This window comes from Protopterus annectens, chromosome 11.part0, assembly GCF_019279795.1.
Source record: "Protopterus annectens isolate FY-2018-M chromosome 11.part0, PAN1.0, whole genome shotgun sequence".
NCBI classification, from domain to species: domain Eukaryota; kingdom Metazoa; phylum Chordata; order Ceratodontiformes; family Protopteridae; genus Protopterus; species Protopterus annectens.
This window is the reverse complement of record NC_056745.1, coordinates 1,159,812,284-1,159,839,797: the sequence shown is the minus strand read 5'-3', so window position 1 is coordinate 1,159,839,797 and position 27,514 is coordinate 1,159,812,284. Positions and strand designations below refer to the sequence as shown.

Here is a 27,514-nt window from a genome sequence, read left to right as displayed (position 1 = left end):
AAAGTATATGGAAAGTGATATGGTATATAGATAGGTGGTTATTAGCTATAGTGGGAGGAGTAGGATATATTGGGGGGACAGGAAGTGAAGAATAGTTTGGGTTGACAGGAAGTTGTTTATTACTGGACAGTTGGAGGAGGAAGGGGAGGGAGAGGGTGGTATAAAGGAAATTGCGTCAGGGGTGGGTGGGAATGTGGGTAGGGTAGGGGAGCGAAGTGAGCCTGAGCATAGCAAGGGCGAACAGAGTGGGGCAATGCCCAGGAAAGAAATGGCACAGGCAAAACTAATCAGGGAAAAGAGGGAATGGCTGGATTGTGGAGAGAGATTAGCACAGCTAGGGAGCAGATACTTCATTAACTTTCTTTAGTTTTAGTTTCGTTTTTCCTCTTATTTACTGCAGAGCCAAAAGCTGAGCAGTTGCAAGACAAATAAAAACAGCAGTCGATCTTGCTGGAGAGAGGAAAAGGACAGCACTCTACACAAAAGCAGGGTAGAATAACGTGAGTAGATAATAGAGAAAGGAGAAAAAGAAGTGATAGAAAATGTTAGGCTAGGGCTGCTGGCATCTTGTTTCTTGACCTAAATTACACATGGCATAAGAGCATATTCAGACACTAATTACTTCACAGTAACTCTAGGGACATTGAAACAACTGTAGGTAACACAGATGCAAGGTTAAACATGCCACTTTCTTTCACAATAAATATTTGTCATTGGAGATCTGACAGATTTGGAGCACTTTTGCAAGGAAGAGTGGGCAAATATTGTCAGGTCAAGATGTGCCATGCTGATAAACTCCTACCCAAAAAGACTGAATGCTGTAATCAAATTAAAAAGTGCTTCCACAAAGTATTAGTTTAAGGGTGTGCACACTTATGCAGCCAGCTTATTGTACGTTTTTTTTATTTTTTATATTTTTTCCCCTAACAGATTTGTTCATTTCTCAATTGAATTGTACAAGTTATTGGTCACATTAAAGGTGAGCAAAGTTTTAAAATGATTTATTGTGGTCTCATTTTTTATATCACAAAAACCTGGCATTTTAACAGGGGTGTGTAAACTTTTTATATCCACTGTACATGCAATTTGTGCTAGCCAACAAACTCCAAAACTATCAAAATTATATCTTATTTCTGAAAAAAAATGTGATATTTTCTGTTATTTTAAATATTATAACAAAAAACATAGTTTTGCAAGTACAGAGTGACATCAACACATTTGTAACTCTGTCATTTTCTTGTTTTTCCTGCTATTAGATAATGCAGTGCACAACTTATAACTGAGTTCAAATGCGTGTTGCCATGAAAATTTTATAAGAAAATATTAGTGTCCTACAAACTAACTTGTTATTATTCATTACTTGCCATTGTAATGCAGGTGATAAAAGACATTCTTGAGTACCTACAGAGGAGATAGAAGAAAGACTTACCCCCTCCAATGGAATATGTGCCATGGTATGGGTACTGATAGAAGAGTTAATTTAGTAAAGAAACAGAGTAGCAAATGAGAAATGACTGAACACTGAAGCTTATATGTGCCTGCTGGATATACTTGTTTTGAGCACTCTGTCCTCCACTGGTGACATATGCCAAGTCTGTGTCAACTCATTTGTTCTATTCCTCCTCCACTCACAGCAGTGGATGGTGAGATTCTGCTGTAACCCTAGTGGGTCCTTCCTCTTCAGAGAGAGAGAGAGTATCAGTAATGGTCTTTCATGTGATAAGGTTGCTGCCCCCTTAGAAAGTTCAGAGGCTGGAGGAAGACGTCATATATGTGGCTGAAACAGATTTGGTTACTCTGCTAGGAGATGGGAAATCCCTTAGCTGAAGGTCTCATTCTGCTTGTGTTGTCACTTAAGAGAACTGTTACAGGTATAAGGTAAGATGCCAGAATAACACATACAAGTTGCAATCCTGTACATATAGGCCATTAGGTGCCTGAAAGGCAAGGGGACAGGCATATGTCCACTGTACGTATGTAAACATGCTAACACACAAATATGGCCCTTTAATACATGGATCACATTAGGCAATGTGTAGGCACCCTGATATTGTGCAGCATAATCGCACCTCATAACAGGTCCTTGCAGAAACCCACAATAAATGTAGTTGGAATATTATATTAAGTGCACCACCATCTCCAATTCTCACTGAAGCTAGACACAAAAGCCCTCAGATATTTACTGTTGTGACCATCAGAAATACCTGCTAATTGTAAGAACTGTCCCAAGCATAAAAGGAGAAAAAAATACAGTGTTGTCCACTTACAATACCATTCTGAGGAATTTTACTTAATCTTTGTTTCCCCTTCATAATGACAGTCAGTGTGGCAGCTCTGCAGGTCATAATATCAATGTCTGCACTATTCCTTTTCCTGATAATACCTGTGGTCAAGGTCAACACCTGAGCCAGGTTATTTCAGAAATCTTCCTAAATGGGCCATCATGGGGACCCAGTAGGAGCTCTTTAACTGGCCATGAAGGAGATGAGTATAATCTTACCTGCCTTCATGCACCGTGCAAGCACAGTCCAGCACCAGCTGCCACAGTCTCCCAAATCTCCTCAGAAAATAGTGTCAGTTTCATGAGAAATAAATTTGTAGCCTGTGTGTCATGGTTGTTCCATGATTTCTGAATGGTAGGTAGCACAACCAATAGCTGTGACGTAGCATGGCATACATATTCATGCAAGTCTCCAGTTTCATCCCATGGGATGAGTTGCCAGTGGTTATCAAAGACAACCAGATGCATGTTAAGTCACAGACAAGCAGCAACAAAATAAAGTGATTTATAGAAATTCATGCTGACTGGCTGAATTTGCCTATAAATCATGCACAGAGGTATAAAATTGTGTTGCTTTAGAGGCATACAGCAATTCTGTATGTTAAAACATGCGGATTTGAGAAGCTATATTAGACAGCTAGGTAGCAGTATCAAGAAGTATAGCAGACTTTTCTGGACCTACAAGCAGCTCCAGTGAGGTACACGGTACTTTGAAAGTGTGTGCTGAGTGTTTTTGTCTACTTCTAAGGATGTGCACCCTTGGGTAGGAATTCACATCACACAAGGCAAGAAAAATGAATATATGTGTGCCTACATACCTCTCAACTGCCTGGATTTATACCGAATGTCCAGATATTTGCCTCATATTTTTGGTCTGTTCCTCATACAATTTGTGGTTTTCTGGCAAATCATTGAGTATTGAAGTCATTAAATAATACTAAATAATGAAAGATGATTGAGTTTCAGACTTCAAATCCTTCAGAAAAAAATATAATAATGCAAAATCTGTCATTATAGCAACTTTCTAAGTTTATGGGAGCAATATTTAAAATCTGTCCCTATTTTTGGGCTTTTGCCCCCCCCCCCCCATTGTTTCTGGCTTTCTCCAGATTTCTTGCGCTGAGAGGTTGAGAGGTATGGTGTATGTATATTGTGCATAGATTGCACTGGCAAAAAGGTAGCCCATGATAACCGGACAATCTGCCTCTGTACATGCCAGCATTAAAAGGAGTATTACCGGGAAGTGTATTACTGTGTGTTGGTAGCAATCAGTCCCTTTGGAGACAGATATGTGAGCATACTTTTTACTTTTTATTTATTCCTTTGTTCATTTGTTAACTTGGTAAGTGTACTGGTTCAAGGCCTCTTTTTAGTCATAATCCTGGCTACAAATAAAAGAAAGTGATACAAATATACACTGGAAACAACACATGTAAATTGATATATCATAAACATATAATCTCTACAATTCAAAGAATATAATATAGAGTATACAATGAATTAACAACGGTTTTGGACTAGTGTTGTATACAGAGTATCACATTTGCTTAATACATACTGTCATTTTGGGTCTATATTAGAACACTGAACTTTGGGCGGCCACGGTGGTGCAGCGGTTAGCGTTGTCGCCTCTTAGCAAGAGGTTCTCCGGTTTGATCCTTGGCTGGGGTGCCTTCTGTGCAGAGTCTGCATGTCATCCCTGTGGTCCCATGGGTTTCTTCCAGGTACTCCGGTTTCCTCCCACATCCGAAAGACATGCTGTAGGTGGATTGGACACTCTAAATTTGCCCTAGGTGTGAGTGTGTGCATGTGTGTGCCTTCTGTGGAAGGTTGGGTGCCGGGCTGGCAACTCGACACCATAAAACTCCACTGCCAATCATGAGCAGACAGTTGTTCCGCTGTGGTGACCCCTAACCGGGAAAAGCCGAAAGAAGAAGATTAGAACACTGAACTTTCAAAATTTCGAGTGTTCTAATATCGACCCGTTTTCAGTGAACGTTGAAAATACTGAAGAAACAGAAGACTGAATTTTTTCCTAGGGAAAGAATTCAGTTGTCTGTTTCTGTTGCTTCGGTATTTTCAGCGCTGTGGTGGAAAGTTACGGGTTGGGTTCAGGTAAGTTTGTGATTGTGTGGATGTGAGGGTTAGGGCGGGGTAGGTGAGTTAGGGTTAGGGCGAGGGTCAGGTAAGTGTGCGATTGTGTGGACATGAGGGTTAGGGTGGAGTAGGTGAGTTAGGGTTAAGGTGCGGGTGAGGTGACTGTGTGATAGTGACGGACCGTAGGGTTAGGGTTTGGGTTAAGGTAAGTGGATAGTTAGTGGTGTATGTATAGTTTAGTGTAGGGTTAGGTGTAAGAGTTTAGGTGTATGTGTGTGGATTGCTGTTTGTTTGGTGTGCTTGTGTTGTGTGTATGTGTTTTGGAACAGCAATTTTTTTCCCTAGGAAAAAATTTGCTGTTCTGTGTGTTCGATGTTTTAAATTTTCGATTAATAGGGTTCGATATTAGAACACTCGAAATTTTAAAAGTTCGGTGTTCTAATATAGACCCGTCATTTTGAAGTTGTTAGACAGCTATTGCATATTTACTGTGGAAAGTATGGCTGTCTTGAGGATGTGGAAACTGTAATGGTGCAATGCTGGCTTAAGGTTCCTTAGACAAATGAATGCAGAACACTTATTAATTGTTCTATGCTTATTGTTATGTCTGATATTAAGTTTATTAGCTTACATGCCGGATACAAGACATAACGTGGGTGAGCCTCTTATGTTTCTTCCTATAGGCCAGCTTTCCATTTCCTTGACCTCTCCTGTCTTTTGTTGGTTGAGTTAGTAGGTAATAATAATGTTAAAGTCAGTGTCTTAGTCTCATTTTATGCTAGATGCTGATAATATCCTACATGTTAAACTTATTTAAGGTGTTTGACTGCACATTAGAGATTAAGAATCTTCTCCAGAATTTGATTTTGTAATTGCCATTTCTGTGTATATAAGTAAATATGTAATTTTAATTTTTAGCTATGATCTGAGCAGAACAGTCAGTTAAATGAGCACTGACCATGTGACCTAACCACTTCACTTATCAAAGTTACGGCTACTTTTTACAGTGTTAATACCATTCTTCTAGGAAAACTGGTGACATGGGAGCATGGGTGCAACTATTAATTTCTATGTTGTAGTTAAACTGCACACAGACGTACCCCAGACATATGCATCCCACCACTCAAAAACGTACTCAGCTCTCTAAATGTTGCCAGTGAAGGAATATACATATTATATTCAGTTGTTCCTTTCTACAACCATAAAATACAATTTCTAGAACCGTATTCTTATCTGTAAGCATGTCTTTGTACAGATCTCTGTCACTGGCATTAGTGTGTAATCTTTCTGAGTGATGCTTCGAAAAACATACACTTGTTCAAGTACTTCCTTGCCTGGGAGGCTAGATGAGTCCCAGTTGTTGCTGGTTTAGTTGTTTGTGGGAGGTGTGCAGCAGCTGCATTTGTAGTACACATTACAACTAACCATAGCCACAGATGCTGGCAGGGTACAACACTGTGTTAAAGGGAACTTGGGTGTGATCTTTCCCCTGTGTCAGGTCTGCCAGCTGCTGGAGATACAGCCATGCTTTCTGAGGAAATGAATGAACCCATTAAGGGAAGGGAAGGAAGAAAATGGGACTGCAAAGGAAGTGAAACCACCCCTCTAAATGGTCCCCCAGTCAGCCCTTGGGGATGTTCTGGCCTTGAACTGAATTGTATAAATCCATTGAAGAGCTGAACATAGTAACAGGTCATGGAACAAGCCAGTTTGCCATGCCACACTATTCTAGAATGATGATTACTTTGTATGTACTCTTAGATGCACGATCTAAAGAAATATAAAGTGATTAGCAGAAGGAGGTCTTGCTGTCAAAAATAAGTAAACAAAAATTCCAAATAAAGATCAGAACTAATCATTTTATTCTTCCTTGTTTAATGTTGCAGATTGTGATTGGTGGAAGCATCACTGGCAATTCTGTTCTAGAAGATGACTTTACTGAATTAGATAGCAGAAAATGGCTGCTACATCCTGGTGGTACAAAGATGCCAGTATGTGCTTCATCTGGGGATGCACTTGTGTTTATTGAAAAAGCAACTACCCGCTATGTTGTGAGCACAGATGTTATGGTAAACGAAGACTCGTTCATTCAGTTTAATTTTGCAGCATCCTGCTCTGTCACTAATTCATGTTATGGTACGTTCACGTTGTTTGATGAGAATTTGAAGCTTGTCAGAATCCATTGTACTGTAATATTTTAATGTTTATTTCTTCTTCATAAAACCGGATTTTTTGACATTGAAATAAAAAGTTCTGTTGTGAAGTAAGTTTTGACAGTGAAAACAAAAAAAGAATGATTTCACTGACAGTTGTTTTGAGTGCAAGTATGCATTTTCTTTCCATGTCAAATGTCATGATTGGCAACTGTACAGCTAACTTGGAATCATGATATCAGTCTCTGCATCTTTATAAAATCTTCTGTATAGATAGCAATGCAGGGAAACTAAGAATGACATTTCACTTGTGTGGTGAACAGTTAAACTGAGTAAAAATCTAACCATTTACAGGTTAGTGAACATGTAATGCATCCTGATCTTTGCTAATGTCTGGTTCTTTTTGTCTGCACCTTTACACTTGGTCTAGAGCACAGGTTTTCTTACTGAAACTAAAATATTTAGACTGGAAATTATTATGTAATGCAGAAACACATAATTAATGTCCCACATTACAGAGATTACTGTTCTTATTTCAGGTCTAGAGTGTTGAAATGCTGAAAGGAAAACAAATGGATCAAACATGGCAAAGAAGATCCATCTGCTTTAGCAAGAATGCAAAATAGTTACTAGCAAAACAATGAGAAGGGGTGGGAGGTGTATGTGAAAATGTTAGCAGGATGACGAGGCGTGAGATCTGACAGCTGTGAATGTTTATCAGTTGTTGCACATGCAGGTGTGTCATAGACGTAGCAGTACCTGCAAGAAAAGATTGTGAGAATAAAATTAACTACCTCATGTACTGTATAGCCTAGTGTACATCGTAGTACCCTTAGCAGCAGCAGTGATAAATAAAGTCTGACCTGTTTGGGCCTAGTCATGTGAAGTTAGCTGGCTCAAATGGAACACAGGGTACACATTTGCTCTTCTTGCCTGGGGTGCACAAATTATTTTATCATTTCATCAGTGGCATGAAATGTAGCAGCCTGTGCATGACTGCATCCCATATTCTTGAAAAAGGAAACACAAAATACAGATAATGCATCACCGTACATTCATTTCATATGCTTGAAGGCTTTTACTCGACTCGACTACATGTTTGCCAAACTGCAAACAGACGATGTTATTCAGTCTAATTATAATACAGCTTCCCTTGGCACTATGCATCTCAGCGAGGGCTTCATTAATATGGGGAATGTAAGGCTATGTCCTCCACATGTGGATGTAGAGGGCTGCACCTAACCAGGTATGGTATCGTACACCCTTAGCTAAGTATTCAGTGGTTCACTATAGGAGTCAGGTGAGAGCTGACAACACTGAACGGGTAGCCTGTTAACAAACCTGTCATTGTACTCTTATGAATACTTAGTGATTTGCATGGAATGGAAATATCTGAGTGCAGACCTTACCTAAGTCAGTGTGTCATAAACTGCTTAATTACAGGTACTATTGCCAACATGACAGATACAGAAGAAAGCTCTATGGTACTTTAATATGTTTCATGTTATTTTCTGCAGTAATTTTTCATATAGTTTATATCTTCAGTTAAACAAACACTGTTTCTTACTCTGTTTATTTATTAGTTTGGCTAACTATTTGACTAACTATAGTACTTGTTTACTACATATTTATTTAATCTTAAACAAAGCACTTTTTCCAATGGACTTTTGCAGGCTCAGACTCGAAGTTAAAAGGACAAATAAACATATGAAGTACAGATGCATGTTATCTTAATACCCAGTATTAGTAGACAATATAATAGAAATGCACATTAAAACATATTGACTATATAGCAGCCTTTTCTATTGACATAGCATTAGTATTGTAAACAGTATCATACAGTTGGAGCCGTGATTGAGAAGTGTAGTGAACAGAAGTGAGTTGCAGATAGAAAAGTGAAAGTATGTCATGAGTATAATGAAAAAGTAAATATTAGCTAGTAGATGTAGCAGGAAGGTGAAAGAGGAGCCTTAGGGTAGAGCTGTCTTTCCAACAGGATACAGTTTTGTGTTTAAGACACATTTAGTGATGACTATAGAGTTAAGTGAGAGGTCCTTGGGAGAGCATGGAGGTGGAGTTTTGTGAAGCATTTGTGGGATATCAAACAGGATTATGTTGTGTCTGAATTTCAATGAAGAGTTGTCTGATAAGATTTGGAGGAAGGGATTCCAAGTGTGGTTTCTAGGACTAAAAAGCTGTGATCAATGAAGAGTAAATTAATTTCAGGGTGTTGCAATGATGACACGGAGGAGGTTAGGGGTCCTATTATTATAGCTGGATATATAGTATGTAATTCAATTGGCAAAGAATGGAAAGATGTGTATATTTACTAGTTTGTGTATTAGAGATCTGTGGAGGAATTTACATCTAAGTATAACTAGAAGCTAATTAGCTTATGCTAAAACGGAGCAGTTGTATTCTCCATTTAATTTCCCCAAGTCTTTTGGGTTCCTAATATCATGGCAGGAATGGACCCCATTCCCAAGTCAAAGTATGATTAAAGTTCATGAAATTAGTATATTTCAGTCTTTGATATTAGACAAATGTACTCTTCTTAGCACCTGCAATGTGCACAGAATGGACTCCTCCTACAATTCATATGGAGTTACATATATCAGTAGCATATCTAAATACGACTGTATATTTTTTTAGGAGACCCGTTGCTCCTACTACTACTGCTACTGGAACTGTCTGGGTATCCTTCTTCCACATTGTCCTCATTTCTGCCTGTGAATCCTGGTATTTTATGACTTTGGGTCTCTCTGTACATAAGACATTATAATCACTGAGTGTAGCAATTTCAATGATCAATGCTACTGTTGTCTTCTTTTCATGGACTACTATATCTGGTTTTCTCACATCTATTTTTTGAACTGTTGGCAATGAGTGATCCCATGTGATATAAACTTCACCACTCTCTATAGTGCTTTGAGGCTCATGTTTCCAATGCTTCTCAGCTACTTCAGTAATTTAATGTTTGCTCAATTCTCAGTGCAACAGACTTTTCAAATTATCATGTCTTTCAGTATACAGGCCCTTTGCTACTAGTGTATTACACCCAGCAACAAGATGTGCAACTGTTCCCAGTTCTGTTTTACAGAACCTGCATCTATCTGTTTCTTCCACATGTTCAATGGACTTTGTAAACCAACATGTACATAGTCCACTATCCTGGGCCACTAATATTAATAGTTCATCTTTTGATTTAAATTCACCTCTCATTAACCATTCCTGATCAATATGACGTTGTTTAGGGAGTTTTCTGTACTTGCAACTATATTTATGCCTTTTCCACATTTCTTGCCTTCTCATCTGACCCATCACCTTATATTCTTTCTTTTGCTTTTTTGGTACATTCACTTGCTGCCTGATTTTTGTCTACTTCTGGTTTGGTTTTCATTCTTTCTCAACACTGATATGTTTCTGCTAAACTAAACAGGGAAGTCGCTTAGATTTCTTTTTCTCTTCATGTGTCAAACTTGCACTATCTTTGGATCTGGTGAGGTCAGCAGATATGTATGCAGTCCCATGATTGCAGATTTATACATGTAATCAATTATACACTGATTTGTATATGTGATAAGTGTGTAGCATTTTTTCTTGTTTTCGTCTCCAACTGATTCAATACCTTTTTAGGCCTGTAAACTACCCCAAAACTGTAAGTAAGAACAGGAAGAGCAAACTGGTTTATAGTTTGGACTTTGTTCCTAGATGTCAGGGCTGTTTTCAGTATTAATTTAAGTCTTTTAAAATATTTCTTACTGAGTTTTGTTTGCATTTGTTCATATTTTATTGTCAATCCTTCAATTTCCCAAATGTTTATAGACTCACTCCTGCTTCAGTTCTTTTATATCACATTCCTGTCCCAGACTGATATTGCAGCTTTCTTGCTTTAAAGGTTGCTTTTACACATTTATTAAGACCAAATTACATTCTTATATCATCTGAGAAAGTTTTGATCACTTCCAGTTGTGCTTTCAGCTCCTCATCTGAACTATTCTCTTTGCGGTATTAGAATAATGATTCCACAGATATTATTGGAATTTGTTTGTAGTGACACTGAGTTCTTTTTAGAAGATACAGAAGAGTTAACTCTAGAAGAACTTCATTTCCTATTATAGCAATAACCCACGCCTGGGTGTGGGTAATGCTGGATTTACCCATGGTTGGTGTGGTTTGGTCACGAGGGCCGTTGTATAATGGGGGGTCATTGTATAATGTGCTGTTATACCTACTGAAGATAGGAAGTGAGAGAGTTTCATTACCCAGAAAATTTAATTGTTGATATAGAATGCTGAGCTGCTGGTGAAGCTGGATTTCCAGGTATCTGACGTATGTAGTTTCAATTAGCTCTTGTTGAGACAGAGTAAATTTCAGTTATGAGGAACTGAGGGACTACTAAAGAGCATTGCTTTTCTTTTTGTTGTTGGAGTGAGCTGGCTCTGAAGTAGTCAGAAAGTTCTAAACAACAATCTTGTACTAGTTCCTTTTTGAAGAAAACGTTTTATGGATTGGGTCTTTAAAAACATGCTGTCTGCATACATTATTATTGAGATATGTGGCAGTTTTGCAGCTAGGTTATTGATAGCAGGGAGAATAATAAAGGTGACTAGACAGATCCTTGGATATTCCTTTACTTAGAGAAGCTGCTGGTGATGCTGAAGAGCTTATCTATACTTTGAAGTATCTTTTGACTAATGAATCTTCGAATGAATTGAAGTCATTAGTGGTAGTGTAAATTGTGGTCATCATGTTTCTTCTAGGCCAGAATAAATGTTACTCGGGGGGGGGGGGGATTTTGCATTGCTGTGGATAAGTTTAGATCTAGGGATCTAAACTTAGTCAGTGATTCAAACAAAACATCCTAGGTAGACAGATACGTGTCTCAGAGATTGCCCCTTCTTTGGAACAGGCTTTCTATTCACATTAAGCAGAGCCCTTCCCAGGCCCTCTTCAAATGGAATTTGGATAAATGGATGGGGAATCACAAGTTCAGACCTGGGATAGTGCCCATGTCCCTTATGGACAGGTCTAATATTTAAGATACTCAAGGCATAGGTACAAATCCATGCCATCCTCTTGCCCCTATGCACCATATATTGGGTAAAATTGTGTTATATTGGCTAGGCTTGTAAGGGCTCTTAAGACATTAGCCTAGAAATCTCCTATGAACCTATGAGCGTATGTATTCTGCTAACCGTGAGAATACCATATTTTTCATATAGTTAACAAAGAGATGTCAGAACAGAGACTGATCTGAAGTTGTTTGCTGAAAGTGATTTAATTGCCTTATTTCATTCGATTAGCCTGATATTTTGTTTATGCAGAGGTTGTAAGGGTGGGAGAGGCAGATTAACAGTTACTGTTTGCATAATGAAGTGGTGTTTTTGCCTGGTTTCTTAAGGGGATGGTTTTATGTCCGTTTCCTGTTGATGGAGATATTTTACATTGTCTCCATACTGAGTCTCATAGTTTGTAAAGGGCTTTTATTTTTAAGAAGCCAATAGTTTTACAGTCTTGTAACTTTGGAAAAGAAGTTATTTGTAAGAATAGCATTGAGTTCTTGGTCAAAGATAACTATTCTTGGGGAGTGTTTATGCTAGGATGTTAAAGCAAAATGTAATACGGCAGTGATCACTTACTGAGGGGGAAGAACAGAGATGGATGTGATGGCTGTAGGATGATAGTGATTATGTGGACAAGTAGGGAGTGATTACCTAATACACAGTTTGACCTGGTGGACTATTTAATAAACTGAGTGGGAAATCTTGGACTAAAGTTTTGGCTGGACTTAGGACGTTTATATTGAAGTCATCCAAAATGACAATAGCTTTCAATTGTTTAGATTGTTGGAGGACTTCAATAATGAAATGTTTGAATTTGTCAGGATTTCTTGGAAGGGTACACAGGCATAAGTAAATGGCTGCTTTTATCTCTCATCATGTTGTACTGGCTAGCTGCTGCCTCATGATGGGACGTTGCTTCCCTATTCTCTGTTACAACTAGTCATGGGGTGGTGAGGTCAAAATGTGATTCCTTGTTAAATGATTTGGGGAAAAATGCTCATAGCAGACAAAAAGCAGGAAAATAATGGTAGATAAGTGCAAATTATAAGAGAGATGCTGCCTTTGATAGCTGTTATTTCAGGGTAAATAAAATGAACAGTTTACAGTATAAAAGTTCATTTACTTTTGCATATCCAGCATTTAAGACAACTTACATATTCTTTCAAGCCTCATTGGCTTCCTTCATTGTCAAGCACTTTTATTTTATTTGCTTGTTTTGTTAACTAAATTAAACATTAAATGCAATTTAGGCGTGGATAGATTTGTTTTGTTAAACAGGTATTTCTAACTAAGAAAAATGTTTCTACTAAGAAAAGAGAGAATCTCATATTTGGCATTTCATGTATTTTAGCTATTGAGTTGGAATATTCAGTAGACCTTGGAATGACGTGGCAGCCATTGCTGAGAGACTGCCTTCCAAGCAACATGGAATGCAGTAAATACCTTATACAACGGACACTAGTGTCTGACACATTCAATAAGTGGACCAGATTCACCATGCCACTGCCACCTTACACAAGGTAGGTACAGTAGTAGAATATATCATCTTACTCTTTATGCAAACTGCAGCTTTACACACAACTGTCTGAATTTGTTTAATAGCTCTTCATGAACTGCAGTTTTGTTTGCAGTTATAAGTAACTGATTTTTGTATAGGCAAGCAAAGGTCATATGAGCCATGATGTGCAAATAATTTTTGAAAAGGCAACATTTTTTTGCAAATAAAGTGCAGTGAGTGTTCTACCTTCAAAGGCACAAATGAAGTTAAAAAGGGTACAAATGAACTAGCAAAGGGAGCAATGTGCCAAAAGTGCCCACCCCTAAGATTAGTGCACATCAAGCTTTTTAATAAGCTGCTTATTCAGTACAAAATTAGACTGTTCATGTTATAATGATGAGCCCAAACAAGGGCAAAAAAAACATGTTTATAGAGTGGAAACTTCATTTGCTGGCCTGAGTGCATTCAAGAGCTAATATGCTGAAAGACTGTTGTATTTTTTCAGGAGAAATATCTGTATATCTCATGATAGCATGGCAAAAGGAAGTTTGCAAATATCTTTGTACAGGTACTTCTGTGTTTTGCCAGGGTGTAATCTGGATTCTGCCTGCATCTGATGTGGGACTTTTGCTTATTTATTTATAAGTTCATTTACATAATGCTGGTCTTATATTTTTGTATCTGATAATGTACTGATTCTCCCAAATTTAAATGGTTTCTACAATTTGGCTCACAGAATGTGTCCTCCCAACATGTGAATATCAACACCCCTCCTTTCCAAACAAAGTTACACTAATAAAAAAATTCACTGAGAATTTTTAATTATGGATACTTGCATGTGCTAAATGGTTTGGTGACCATGTTGGTCTCAACAATTGTACCAGGTACTAGCATAGTAGTTATCCTACTGTTTAATGCAACTGTTTTAATGTATAATACTTGAAAAGCCATCATTTGACTCCCTTTGTTAGCCCATTAGCTCACAGTACCCCAAGCAAGGATGACAATTGGTACAGACAGTGCTCCAATGTCAGGATCCCTTTTTATTATTCCCTTATTTGCATCTGCTTTAAATGATGACTGTTATATTTTGCATCCCACACACTCTCAAAAGGCAATATTACAACAGTGAGAGATCTCATAGTGCTTACTAAAGAAAGGCATTTTCACTGGTCTCTACAAATATAAGACTGATAAATTGATGATTAAAAATATTTTCCCACAAAATGAAAGTAAATAATACTGAAATGCAAAGATAAAACACATGGTCACATATAATAGTGACTAGTGCTTAGCTGGGTGCTTCACAGAGCATACAATCTTGACTGCATTCATGCTATGTGAGAATGGCAGCAAAGGCAATGGAAGTTATGTAATAGCAGGAGGGGATCAACGTTACCTCCATAGCAGCAGCAGCAGCAGTACTGGATGTATTTCATTACCAGTGTTGAGAAGTGTGATTGGTTGCTTACAGAATGTTGTAGTGAGAGTCAAGTCATGGTGTATTTAAGCAATAACCCATGGCTGGGTGTGGGTAATGCTGGATTTACCCACGGTTGGTGTGGTTTGGTCATGAGGACGAAGCCTGAGTGACCAAACAAAGCCAACCATGGGTAAATCCAGCAATGGCCACACCCAGCCATGGGTTATTGCTATTATACAATGACATTATTTAAGAAAAAAATACTTACTTTTCTTAGATAATGTCATTGTATAATGCCTCTGTACTGCCCTTCTGCAGTTTTCTGATATCCTGGGGCATTTCTGATGTACTGCACATGCGTAAGGGACTTGTGTTCCTATGCTTATGCAGTACATCAATGCTGTGCAGAGGTAGCAACAGAGAAAGGAAGATCTCCGTTGCTTTTTTTAAGATGTCTTGCTATGTTATACGAGTTCTTCAACTCTTATAACATAGCGAGATATCTTAAAAAAAAGGCAACAGAGATCTTCCTTTGTCTGTTGAAAGGAAGATCTTTGTTGCTTTTTTTAAGATATCTTGCTATGTTATACGAGTTCTTCAACTCGTATAATATAGTGAGATATCTTAAAAAAAGCAACAGAGATCTTCCTTTCTCCGTTGCTACCTCTGCAGAGCAAAAAAAAAGTTAAAAGAAAATCAGGCAAAATACTAATGGAAAAAGTCCGGGCGACCAGAACTTTTTCCGGTAGTATATTCTCGGATTTACAATGGGCATGCTGGTTTGGCTGGCCAATCAGCATGCTTGTTTTTGAATATTAATGGCCAGTCATTTTATAATAAGGAGCACATTTATCTTACCAGTGTTGAGAAGTGTGATTGGTTGCTTACAGAATGTTGTAGTGGGATTCCAGTCATGGTTTGTTAAGAACACATTTATCTAATTGTGATTAACTTGTAATATTTTATGCCAGTAATTAGAGAGTTCTTTCATCCATAACTGTTCAACTCAAACAGCTAACAGGCAATCAAAACTTACAGAGGTCATGAGTGCATTTAAATAAAAAGGACTAAAATTTAAGCTAATTTATCTTGGTACATCCCAAAGCTGAGTTTAGTGATTATAACCTTGCTAGGAGTTTTCTTTTACAGAAAAATGGGGAGAGGTTATCTTTCAAAAACATCCAATATGGAAGCCTACCATATTATATTATATTATATCGATCTATTGTTAACATATGGGGGCTTCTTTTCTGTCAGATTCAATTGATGATTGTGTTTTGGATGCACATATTATATCCACTTGGAATTCCCTTCTTTCAGATAGCTGTACGAGAGGGTAGTTATCTTTCATGGGTGTGGCTCCTACTCTAGTGAGATGATCTAAAGTAACCCTGGATAGAAGGCAAATGTTTGAAATTATATGGTGGTAGAGCACTAGGTCTTGTTATTTGGATATTTCCTCTAAAATGGACATGTCTTCTCACTGACCATACCATTCAAGTCTCTGTCCTTGGTGACTCAGGCGCCATTCTCTGCTTCCTCAGTCAAGATACAAGAGTAAATAGAATCTATAATTAGACAATGTAACCTAGTATCGAGGAAATGTAATTTTCCAGCCATAGTACACACTTTCCTTAAAGAAGAACAAATAAACAAAAAGGGAGAACAAGTTGTGTAGGAATAACTGGTCTAGATATTGGCATATGAATTACTAAAACGGGCCATTTTCACAACTTCTTATTTAAGATTCATGTCAAAGATCACTTTGCATCCTTAATAAAATTAGAAAAAAGGATTCAAGCTGGAATTGCTTGTTGAAATTGTGGCTTATTAAGTTAAAACAAGAGATGACCATTTTTGCCCTTGTCAGAGCTTTATCATATCTGTAGGTCAGTAAATAGAATCTGTGATTGCTGGTACTTTTAACTACTATACCACAAATTTAAATTACACTATTCCTCATCAGCATAGGTGGTGCCATGATTTGACAGTGTCTGAAAACTTTTTAATATTTTTATTAGTGTTTTTATATGTGTGTCACAAAATTATTTTTAGGCAGAAGGTAGGCAGTTATGAAAGATAAGACTCCATGATTTATTATCATTCTTTCTATATCCTATAAAAATCTCAACATTGATTGCTGTTTAACATTTAAAGTCACAGTTAATCCCATCTTTTTTGAAACATTTATGCTTGGGGCATACAGCATGGGAAAGAAACACATGACCTAGAAGTCTGTTGTTAAAAGTAAATTGAAATGATAAAACTAAGATAGGTATACTTCTCAAAATATTACCAATGCCAATACTCTAAAATAAGCTACACCTAAAAAATAAAGTCTAAGTCCGCAAAACAGTGTTTATATGTAATCTTGACATATATGATGATAAAAAGTGTTAACTACATGGACCGACTCAAAGCCCTGTCACTATACTTGATATCCTATAGACTGCTAAGAGGTGACCTGTGTCTGGCATTCAAGGCATCTGCCGATCCAATCCTGATGGATTTACTGTACATCAGCAAGTCAGATGCCATCAGAAATACTCAGTTTAGGGATATAAACTTCTGCAACATGAAAAGAATGATTTGGAGGTACAGCTAAATCTTGCAGAGGATACCACTGCTGTGGAACAGACTCTCTATCCTCATAAAAAAAATTAATCCCTGGCCATATTCATGCACAGCTTGGATCTATGGATAGCAAACAGAAAATTTACCCCAAGACTGCCCCTGTACTAATGGATAGAGGTAGCTCCTAAATGCTTTATCCCATGCATGGGTTCCTTGAAATTATCTATGGTAGGATCCCAGTTATTCTCAATATAGGTAATATATAATTATCGACCATGGGATGGGTAAAGCCAATCTCTAACCAAAGGGAATAGGTTAATTCAAGTACAAAAAGAGAAGCTGGATAGGCCTAAAATGGTATGCAAGGGCAGCTAGCCAAGTACTTGCCTGTGAGCCTATGAACAAGGGATAGTGGCAATCCAACCTGCAGGACAACACAAGTATGATTCCTCAAACTGTGAACTTAAGTTATCCAGGAAAACCATTTTCTGGTATAATGTCCTGTTTGGCAGACAAACTCAATCAATCATTTAGTCCACCCTGAATCTCAGCTATGATTTATATAATTCTCACCCACCCTCACATGCTGCCTGCTTTGCTAAATTGGCTAAGTCTATTAAGAAGAGGAAGAAGGCAGTCACATATCAGAGAAGATCTGGAAAATGTCAGACCATCTTATCTTTCAGTTGTTTTCCAGCAACGTTTCCTAACAAGTGTTCTGTGACTAATTCTTGAAGGACTCCTGGCAGTTCATTGTAGGCTGCTATAGCAGAATGACAAATCTCTGAGGTTAGTCCTGCCTGGAAAGATGTCACCAAGGACATGTTGACTCTGTACATAACAGGAAGAAGCCACAACCTGGAATTATACACACCATTTCACGTGCTTCCTTCTTTTGTGGGAGGCAATGAAAACAGTTACATCTACAGAACTTAGATGGAGATTCTATTACCTCCTCTCCTGCAGCCCCAACAAGTTAGGAAAGCAACTGTGCAAACCATTTCTAGATTCATGCAGTTTCATCCTTCACATCAGTTACGTGAAGTTTTAATTAGTCACTCTTCAAGTACTGCTACATCATTTCTGAATGAAAAACAAGTAATCTCCGTGGTATCCCCGAAGTCTCAAAACAACCCACTAAAGTGTAGTGGGTCTAAAAACAAAACAGTGTAAGAAACTTCTCTGTGTGGAAGATTTTCAGTCCATATATTTCTAGTTAATCACTGTATATTAATCAGATTAGACATAGTAGTAGAAGTAGCGAACGTAAACTCGTCAAGTCAAAAAGTAATGATAGAAAATATATAATTCTACAGCATTACTAAGAATTCGAAAGTAATCCAAGCAAGGCAGGCAGTCTGTTTCCAGTCGAAAATCCTTTATTAAGTACACAGACAAGCGATCCAAGTAAAACAAAAATAGAGCACTAATTTCCTCACAAGCTTTCTAAATATATATATACTTTTTATCAGGCATGGGAGTGGTTTATTGTGCTGTAAAACAAAGTGTTATTGGTACACATGTTAAATTCACATCCCTTCCCCCATCAGTGTGACATTCGAGCTGGTCCTGCCCTACCTAGTAGCTGTCATAATAATATATAGCCCTAATGTACTTTAATGGTACATCTTATTTAACCAAATTATTAAGTAGATTATTAAGTCTGTGATTTTATGCAAGGCAATATACTACATGGCTGGAAATATATCAACCTTAGTTCATTTTGCGATCAAAAATTATATATAAATATATACATATACATTTTGCATGTAAAAATCAGTTTCTATTTTCATAACCTATTGTTAACAAAGATCGCTTTTGTCCCTCTAGACTTCTTCAGGTCTGTGTACAAGAACCCTAAAAACCTATATAATTGTATAATTAGTTAGTATTGTTATTACCAACAGAATGCCTGCCTTGCTTGAATTACTTTCGAATACTTAGTAATGCTGTAGAATTATATATTTTCTATTATTACTTTTTGACTTGACGAGTTTACATTCGCTACTTCTACTACTATGTCTGATCTGATTAATATACAGTGATTAACTAGAAATTTATGGACTGAAAATCTTCCACACAGAGAAGTTTCTTACACTGTTTTATAATTTCTGAATGACAAACATAATGGATGACCTACCCAGGCTTTGCTGATGGTGGAACTTTCCTAGGCATTGCCTTGCCTATATCATTTCAGTTTACCATTGGCTAGGAAGAATTCTTCCAGTTTCTTATACACTAACTCCATTTTAAACTGATTCTAAACACAGTCAAGTGCCACAGCTTCTTCCTTCCAGAGATAGCTTATGATTGCAGCTGTCTGATCTCCACCACCGCATCACAGACAGGTGAGTTTCCTTATTTGATTATACCTTCTGTGGCATATGGCAAAGGTAGCATTCACAGTCTTCCTGTCACCTGTGTTCTGTCCTTGACAGACTTATCATTCTGTCTTAGAGCTTATCCTTGCTCTTCACCATTGCTGCTTCTTCCTGTATTAGTGAATCATGACCCACAGCTTGGAGATTAACTATTTTTTCTTCTCCTTTCCATGATGTGGTCCTTACCTCAAACATGTTTTGGTGTTGGAGCAGAGCTCTCAACTTTTACTAACAGAATTTGGAACAAAGTAAAAATAACTAAGGAAAAGGCCCCAAATTAAGGACATATTTTAAATGTTGGCACTATTATCTTAGAAATTCTCAAAATTTCCAAATTTAGGAGGAGTGGAACAGCACTTTGAGAAACATGAGGGGGTGTCCCTACAAAATAGGTACAGTTTGAGAGTTCTGGTCAGTCCAGAGATTGATCTGAACTCACCAGTGCCATTGGAGTTCCTAGGAGCCACAGCTTCATATCAATGAGCTTGAGAGGTTGACTATGTTCTTTGTTCTGCAGGTACAATAAGCATTTCTAATGCAGAAGATCCAATCAACAAATTTGAGAAAAAACATGAGGCATTTTTTCTTACTTTCAAGTTGCAGTAACTAGGAGATAATAGTAATAAATAGGGGGTGCAGGATGTAACAGAAAAGCTCCCTGCCAGGGTGAATATACATGATGATGGCTCCTCTCCAGAAAACATCAGCTGAAAAATTATTTTTTAATACAGCTTAAATGGTTAGTCTTTTACATCATTGATTCCTAACACTGTAATTCTGATTTTGGTAATATTTCCTTCCTGAACCACACTCCTGTCCTTGTGCAGACAGTGGTTTGACACATGAACAAGCAGGAAGAGTCATTCCTATCCATTCTGTGTAGAAGTGCTCTAAAAGGGCCAACTATGGATAAAGTTTCTTGGTGAAATTCTGTGTGCATCTCTGATAGAGTCAATTGCCCTGGCAAACACCTTGAATTGTAACTAGAAACTTCTTCTGGTTAGTAAGTCCCACAGCACTATGTATGACCCATTTTCCTATCAAAGAACACTCTTGAGCTTGACCTGTTCATTGGAAAAGGGACTGCAGTATTACCTAAGTGTTTCTTCCTCCTGCATGTATATTATTGATGGAACTAGAAGGAGGTTCTGCTGCTTATCCCTTCAGTTACCACATATTCCTCATCAGCTGGTAATGTTTTGTACAGAAAAGACTAATTGTATTTGGCTGGTGGTATTCCAGAAGAAGCTTGTTTTAGGTCTTTCAAATCTTATCCTCTTCATAGACACTTCTAATCCAAGTATGGTGACATGGTAACATTATGATCACTTCTGCTTGAAAGTGCTATGGCTACAATAGTACCTGCACTGCAACCAACTCACTCCAGAGAGACGTCAGAGGCATTACATACCAGAAGGAAATGTTCTACTTGAGCCACATACAAGATGAAGTGGAAAATGTTCTCCTGTTGGGCTGAAACATGTAATTTTCCTCCTCAGTCTGAAAATCTCCTAAGTTTGCCTGGCTCTATTTGGCATCATTTTGATTAAGGCTAGAGTTGCTCACTTATCAGGGTACACAATCTGGCCATTATAACACATCATGATATGTTAGCAGGCAGGACTTACTGCCCTAGCCAGCTCGATAAAACAGTTTCTGTAGATAATCCTTCATCTTCAGGCAGTGCTGAAGAATTATATCAATATCTTGAAATATGAACTTCATAACTGGCACACTCCCATGTCCACCCTGTGATCTTATTTGTTCATCAGACCTGAAATTCTTGTATTAGAAGCTATATTCCTGTAAGTCATTGCATCAGTGTATTAAATCTGTTAACTTCAGGTTGTAACAAGTAAAGACCTATGCTTCGTACTCAGTAGAGTGGGTCTTTCCGTATGGAGCCTTATTTCCTAGCAAAGTAGGTTTCTGAGGTTTCTCAAAACCCATCCAGTCAGTTTCCATTTCTACTAGGTCCAGAAAACAAATAAGACTTTAGCATGCATACATGTTCTGTGTCACTTGCTATCTCTTTTGGTCCATTAGACTCTAAAAAATCAGTTGTATATTTCCTTTGTGTGGTAGGGAATATATTTGCTATTGCCCATTTTCTTGGGGATTATCAAATGCATTGTCTTTCATCAGCACACTCTTAATATAGCTTTGACCACTGTGAAAGCAGGACATTGTGCTGAGGGCAGTGGGGTGCTGGAATACCTGTACTGTGCCTCTCAGGAATGTGGCCTTGGATTGTGTGTTATAGGTGCCTGTTTATTGGTGCCTTCCTTTACAAAGCATTACAATTTCAAACTCCATGCCAAAAGTAGAATATCCTCTTGAAGGGCCACCCTTTGGAGTTTTCTGCTCTTAGTTTTTCCTTTGCATTTCAACCCCAGGGTTTGTTTTATGTCTACCAAAGCATCCCACCCACTGCAGAAGGTTTTCCAGAGTCAGTCACAGCATTCTTCTGTCTCTCTCATTTCTATTACATTGAGCATTTCTTCTCCTAAAGTATAATTCATAGGTGAATACTAGGCTAACTTCCCTGATGGGCCATTTTAAGCCTAACCAATAACCTGAGGTCAGAATCAAACCCTGTACCTTGTGCCTATAAGGCAAAGACCTTAACCATTATACCAAACCCAAAAGAGATAAGGTTTCTGTAAATAAACTTCATGTTTTTATTTCAGTAGCTTGCTTGCTGGCTTGTTTTTCTGCATATGTGTTCTTCAGTTTGAGTTTAGTTAAGAAATGGTAATACATGTACCTCTTTGATTAGGTACTAGTATACCATACACAAGTCAAATATGAAATGCTGCAAGCATCTAGGCTTGGCATTTTAAGAAGAATCAGTATGAAAAGGGAGAAGAAGGGTATACCCAGCTGTTTCAGCTAGTACAGAGGGCCACCTCAATGATCAGCTGATGTGGCAACTACTTGCCCATTATTTATCCATCCTTAACATTTCTTGCAATCAAGCAACAATTACTTGAATTTATTTCATCCACAACAGTATATTGCTTTTATATTTTAAGTTCTAATTAGTCATTACTGCTGGTATATTCTTTTGTGTAGATAAACAGTGTTGGTATTCTACAAGTGTAGTACCTCGCACTCGCAGCTTTGGGCATGCCGTCATTGATTGGCACACCAAATGGGTGGGGATATCGAGGACGACTGACAGGCATGCTAATTCGCATGTCAGTTTGTGTAAACTGCTAAATATTCAGGCACTCAATGAACGCCATCCTCTGATAAATTCTTACTTTTTCTCCTTTTTCAGGGGGGCAAGCTCCCCTGCACCCTCCACACCCCCGCTGCCTTGCAAGCACCACTCCTTAAAGCCATTAAAATGTAGCAGTATCGCTTTGAAAAATGGTGTGAACTCTGTCAGATTCATTGACTGAAAGGTGATTTACTGCACGCATTTTAGTTTTAATGTCCCTGATAAAAGATTTCATTTTTGCTACTGAATGAAGTTTTATGTCCCTAATACAACATTACATTAATGTCATTTGAGTTGCTATCGGCACAGATGCTGAATATTAATTATATTCCAGTCCGCACACTGTTGAATAATCATACTGCAGCTGCCTCCACATGGCTGGAGGCGTGTTTGGGGCGGGTTTTGCTACTGCGCATCCTGCGAGGTGCTATACTTGTAGATTATCACAGTGTTTTACATTATTAAAGATTAAACATTTTGTTTTTTCCTTCTTACACAGCTAAGGTATAATTTGTATATAACCATATGATGCATTCATCTGCAATGTTGCTATAAGGTAAAAACTGTACCTTATACCTCCCCATTGTTGTGTTACGTACAATCCACAAGACTAGGTGATGGATGGACACCTCCATTTGATGGTAACTCACAAATGTTCTTTCTCAGCCCTGAAAGCTGTTGAGACAATAACCATCTACATATTACCACTCAAAATAGATTCTTCTGGAGAGTGGGAACAATTAGGGATTGTTTTACTGTGTTTTATACTAACCATTTATTCAAAAGGAAGAAAAAAACCTCAGATGATCAGATATGGGTTCTGTTAAAGCAGCAGTAAAAGGAAAATATTCTAGCATGTTTTCCAGCCCGAGCATTTTACCACATACTGCTATACATTCAATATTTATATATATATATTTCTGTCTTCTGTATCTCCTCCAACTGTCCTCAAGTAGGGCTGATATATATGTGATATTTATGCCTAAACTAAAAGGATTCTCTCTGAGAGAAGCAACTATGTGTAAACTCAGTTGCTAGTATCCATGTATATTTTCATAAATATGCGAACCTTGGTTTATTGAGGCCCTGTGTTTTATTTCTCCTAGTGGGAGTTGGTCAGTTCTGTGATAGTCAGCTGTAAATTTAGAAACTTCATGTAGTTCATGAAAACTTACATTTCCTCTGAGCATATTTCTGCAAGGGGGATTTCATTTTACTTCCATGTTGCAGTAACCCCAGAGCTGATTATAGTAGTTGAAAGGTTACAGGAGGCAGAGCCTTCAGCACAGAAGGTGCAAAAAAGTGCTTTGCCCCCACAGATTAGCATTCATCAAATGTAGTTTTGATTACATTTTTATCAAGAGATGGCATTCAAAAATTTTTTAAAAAGACCCTCTTAGACAGCAGTCACTTTTATTGAACGCATGTGTTGTGAAATTTTTGCGTTGCTCTGTGGAGCTATAGTTTTCCTCAATTTCTATGTAGCCTGTAGCTCTACAGCGCAGGTTTTGCACTTTATTTTCATAGAAAAATCTCTTTTTTTGTTTTTTATTTATCATTTGTTGATATTGCTGGTGGACTGATTTACTGACCCTTTTCAGCCACATCCTAGATAATAGTAGTAGTAAGTAATCATAAAGCATATATATTTATTAAGATTGTTTATTATATAGAATAATGTAGCAATAATAAAGCAATGGAGCAGCAAAAGGCATTGTTCATCAATGTGGGTATTTTTGTTCCAATGTGTTATTAATACCCTCCACATAAAATATATGTTTATCCTAGTTATTTATACCCAGAATCACAAAATACCCAGAAGCCAGTCCTCTTGCCCCAAGTCAGATCCTACTCTTGGAACAAGATGGTAACAAGCACTCTAGGAATCCAGTAAGAGCAGTTGATACATAACCCACTGATATTAATCTTAGGGTTACCACCTGTCCCTCTTTGCTAGGGACAGTCCCTCTTTGGGCAGTTGTGTCCTGCTGAAAAAACTAAAAAATGGCAAATGTCCTGATATTTTAGGACAAAAAATATTTCCCAAGTTTTCTTTAATAGTTGCATAAATCAGTTATTTTGTATTTGAAATACCTAAATGCTATAAGAAATAGTATAAGAAACTTAAATACTGCACAAATAAGTTTTTATTTTGGCAAAACAGTGAAGTTCTGTCCTTTACATTGGCTGTGGGTATGTTCTCTACTGCAACATTTCACATTTCTACAAAAAATGCCCACTTTGAGCATTTGAAAGGTGGTAACCCTAATCAAACTTGACAAGACAAACTTGCTGAACAAAGCAACTACCACTATTGCAAGTGACATCAACTTTTGAATCATTTTCCGAAAGAGGGTAAGTGCCTCTGTATTTTCTAAATGAGGGACTTCACCATCCCTCCACTGCACCCTTACTAATGTGTACTAATTTCATGGTTGCACAAAACTGGGAAAAGGAAAAAAAGCCCTTAGTACAAGCATATTCTCACTATGCTTCCTTATATAGGTAAAATGATTGGAGGAACTGACTTTTCAGGTAGGTGGGGTCAGGAAATGTGATTTTTGGAATAACAATCAGTCAAAAGGTTAGAATCCCCTGTAAATCAGAAATCTTGTTATAGAACTGGAAAAGATTGATAGCAGCTGGAATTCTACACAGAAATGTACAGTCTAACTGACCTTTCTGTGAAATTTTCAAAGTAGTAACCCTCTCATCCCCCCTGCAACTTTTGAGATTTACTGTAAGAAAAAATAAAGTCAGTGGCTGAATTTTATACTTTCAGTTTTACTTCAACTTTCATTTACTTTGCTTATTTTTGTACTAAATGTCCCATTAAACACCTGTCATGTTCTTTAATGATACATATCTGAGTAATTCAAAACCCTTTGTAATTGAAGTAAAGACTTTAAACAAAATAAATCTATTCCCCAAATAAAGAATTATGGCTATTCATAGATTATATAATGAATGAGCATATATTTTTATTTCTCAAAGGTCTCAGGCAACTCGTTTCCGATGGTATCAGCCAGCTCCATTTGACAAGCAGCAGACTTGGGCTATTGATGATGTTTACATTGGAGACGGTTGTGTGGACATGTGCAGTGGACATGGGACATGCACACAAGGAAACTGCATGTAAGTATGGCATAGTTCAAAAGTAAATCATTTAATAGTGCATATTACATATTTATATAATCACAAGTCAAGCAAATTTGCAGCTTCGGAGGACATTCTGTTTCAGTCACACCTTATACTGTGCTTCAGTGCTGCCTTAACTGTGGGCTGCATTCTTGTAGAATTCACACCTCTAAGGAAGAATATTGTATTTGTTCTATATGCATCATGGCAGCATCACTAATGGAGAACAAACCCATTTTATATGACATTAGCTAAAACACAGGATTAGCATCAGTGAAGACTGGGCAATGTACTTAGACCAGTACATCTGAAAACCTACAAGGCTAACTAAAACATGGAGATGAGAATTACTCTGCAACTATAACCTGGAGTGGAAAATGAAGGAAAGTGATTTATTGGAACCATCTTAATATTTCAGGGCAGAAGCAAAGTCAACACACAGGGATTAAATATAAGGATAACAAAAGCATTAACTGTGATTTGGAGAAGGAGTTTAGGAAATTCTCAGACCGGCATTTGCTCATGACTGAAGATGCAATAAACTTTCAGCTCTATAAAAAGTTGATCATATTTCATCTAGTCTGTCTCAGCTGACTAATGGGATTGGAGCCACTTGTAAGATCTGACATGGCCTTCAACTGGTGCCTCATGCCATGAGCTCCTTCAAAGCAATCTCCCATAATTCCTCTATGCTCTGACTGCCATCAGATCTCATTTGCCACCAGTAGTGATTAGATGGATCAGCATTGACTAAGTTAAAGTGTGCCTTCAGATTCTAATTTCATTGCTTTTAGCAGCCCTTTTTTCCTCTCTAAATTTCTTACATATAACGTTATTTGCCTTTTAAGTGTATATATATATATATATATATATACACACACACACACACACACACACACACACACACACACATATATATATGCATATGCATAATGGTTAAGGTGTTTACCTTACAGGCACAAGGCGCAGGGTTTGATTCTCACATGCGGTAATTGGCTAGGCTTAAAATGGCCCACAAGGGCAGTTAGCCTAGTACTACTCTATAAGTCTAATGTATAAGACTCCATAATACACACACACACACACATATGTATCTATATATATATATATATATATATATATATATATATATATATGTATAGGACAATTCACCGAATGCACATTTCACTGAAAGCTCAATTCACTGAAAACTCACTTCACTGAAACACATTTCACTGAAAGTTATACATGGCCTTTTCCCCACTGTAGTGTGACCCTGGAGTTAGTATATATAGTAAGGGGGGTGTGGGGTGCATAGCCCCCCACATATTTTAAATATTTTGAACTATATACATGGATACTTGCAATTCCAATATATTACTCTTTTCCGAACATAATACTTAAAATACCTAAAATATGTGGGGGGCTCTATATATATATATATATATATATATATATATATATATATATATATATATATACATACAGAGAGAGAGAGATATTGATATACCTCATTAAACTTTCTTTTTTGTGATACTCTACCATTTTTCTATCCTTTGATTCAGTAGCTGTTCTTAAGTGTTGTACATTGGTCAGGCCTTAGTGGGAATTATTGTTAGTATCATTGCTGAAGTTTGCTGCTTTGTCTTTCCATGTGAATAAGAGCTCCAGGAAGTGTGGCCACAAGATCCTGTCCCA

General features: G+C 37.6%; 1 protein-coding gene across 4 annotated transcripts in view; it reads left to right on the top strand.

The window, feature by feature from the left end:
- The window catches only part of RELN (reelin), a 3,085,913-nt gene that overhangs the window by 2,682,090 nt on the left and 376,309 nt on the right, over positions 1–27,514 (top strand). For all 4 annotated transcript variants that reach the window (XM_044088524.1, XM_044088525.1, XM_044088522.1 and 1 more), the window contains exons 45-47: positions 6,265–6,514; positions 12,949–13,117; positions 25,694–25,834. In XM_044088524.1, the coding sequence (XP_043944459.1) occupies positions 6,265–6,514; positions 12,949–13,117; positions 25,694–25,834 (560 nt within the window). The remainder of the gene's footprint in view (positions 1–6,264; positions 6,515–12,948; positions 13,118–25,693; positions 25,835–27,514) is intronic.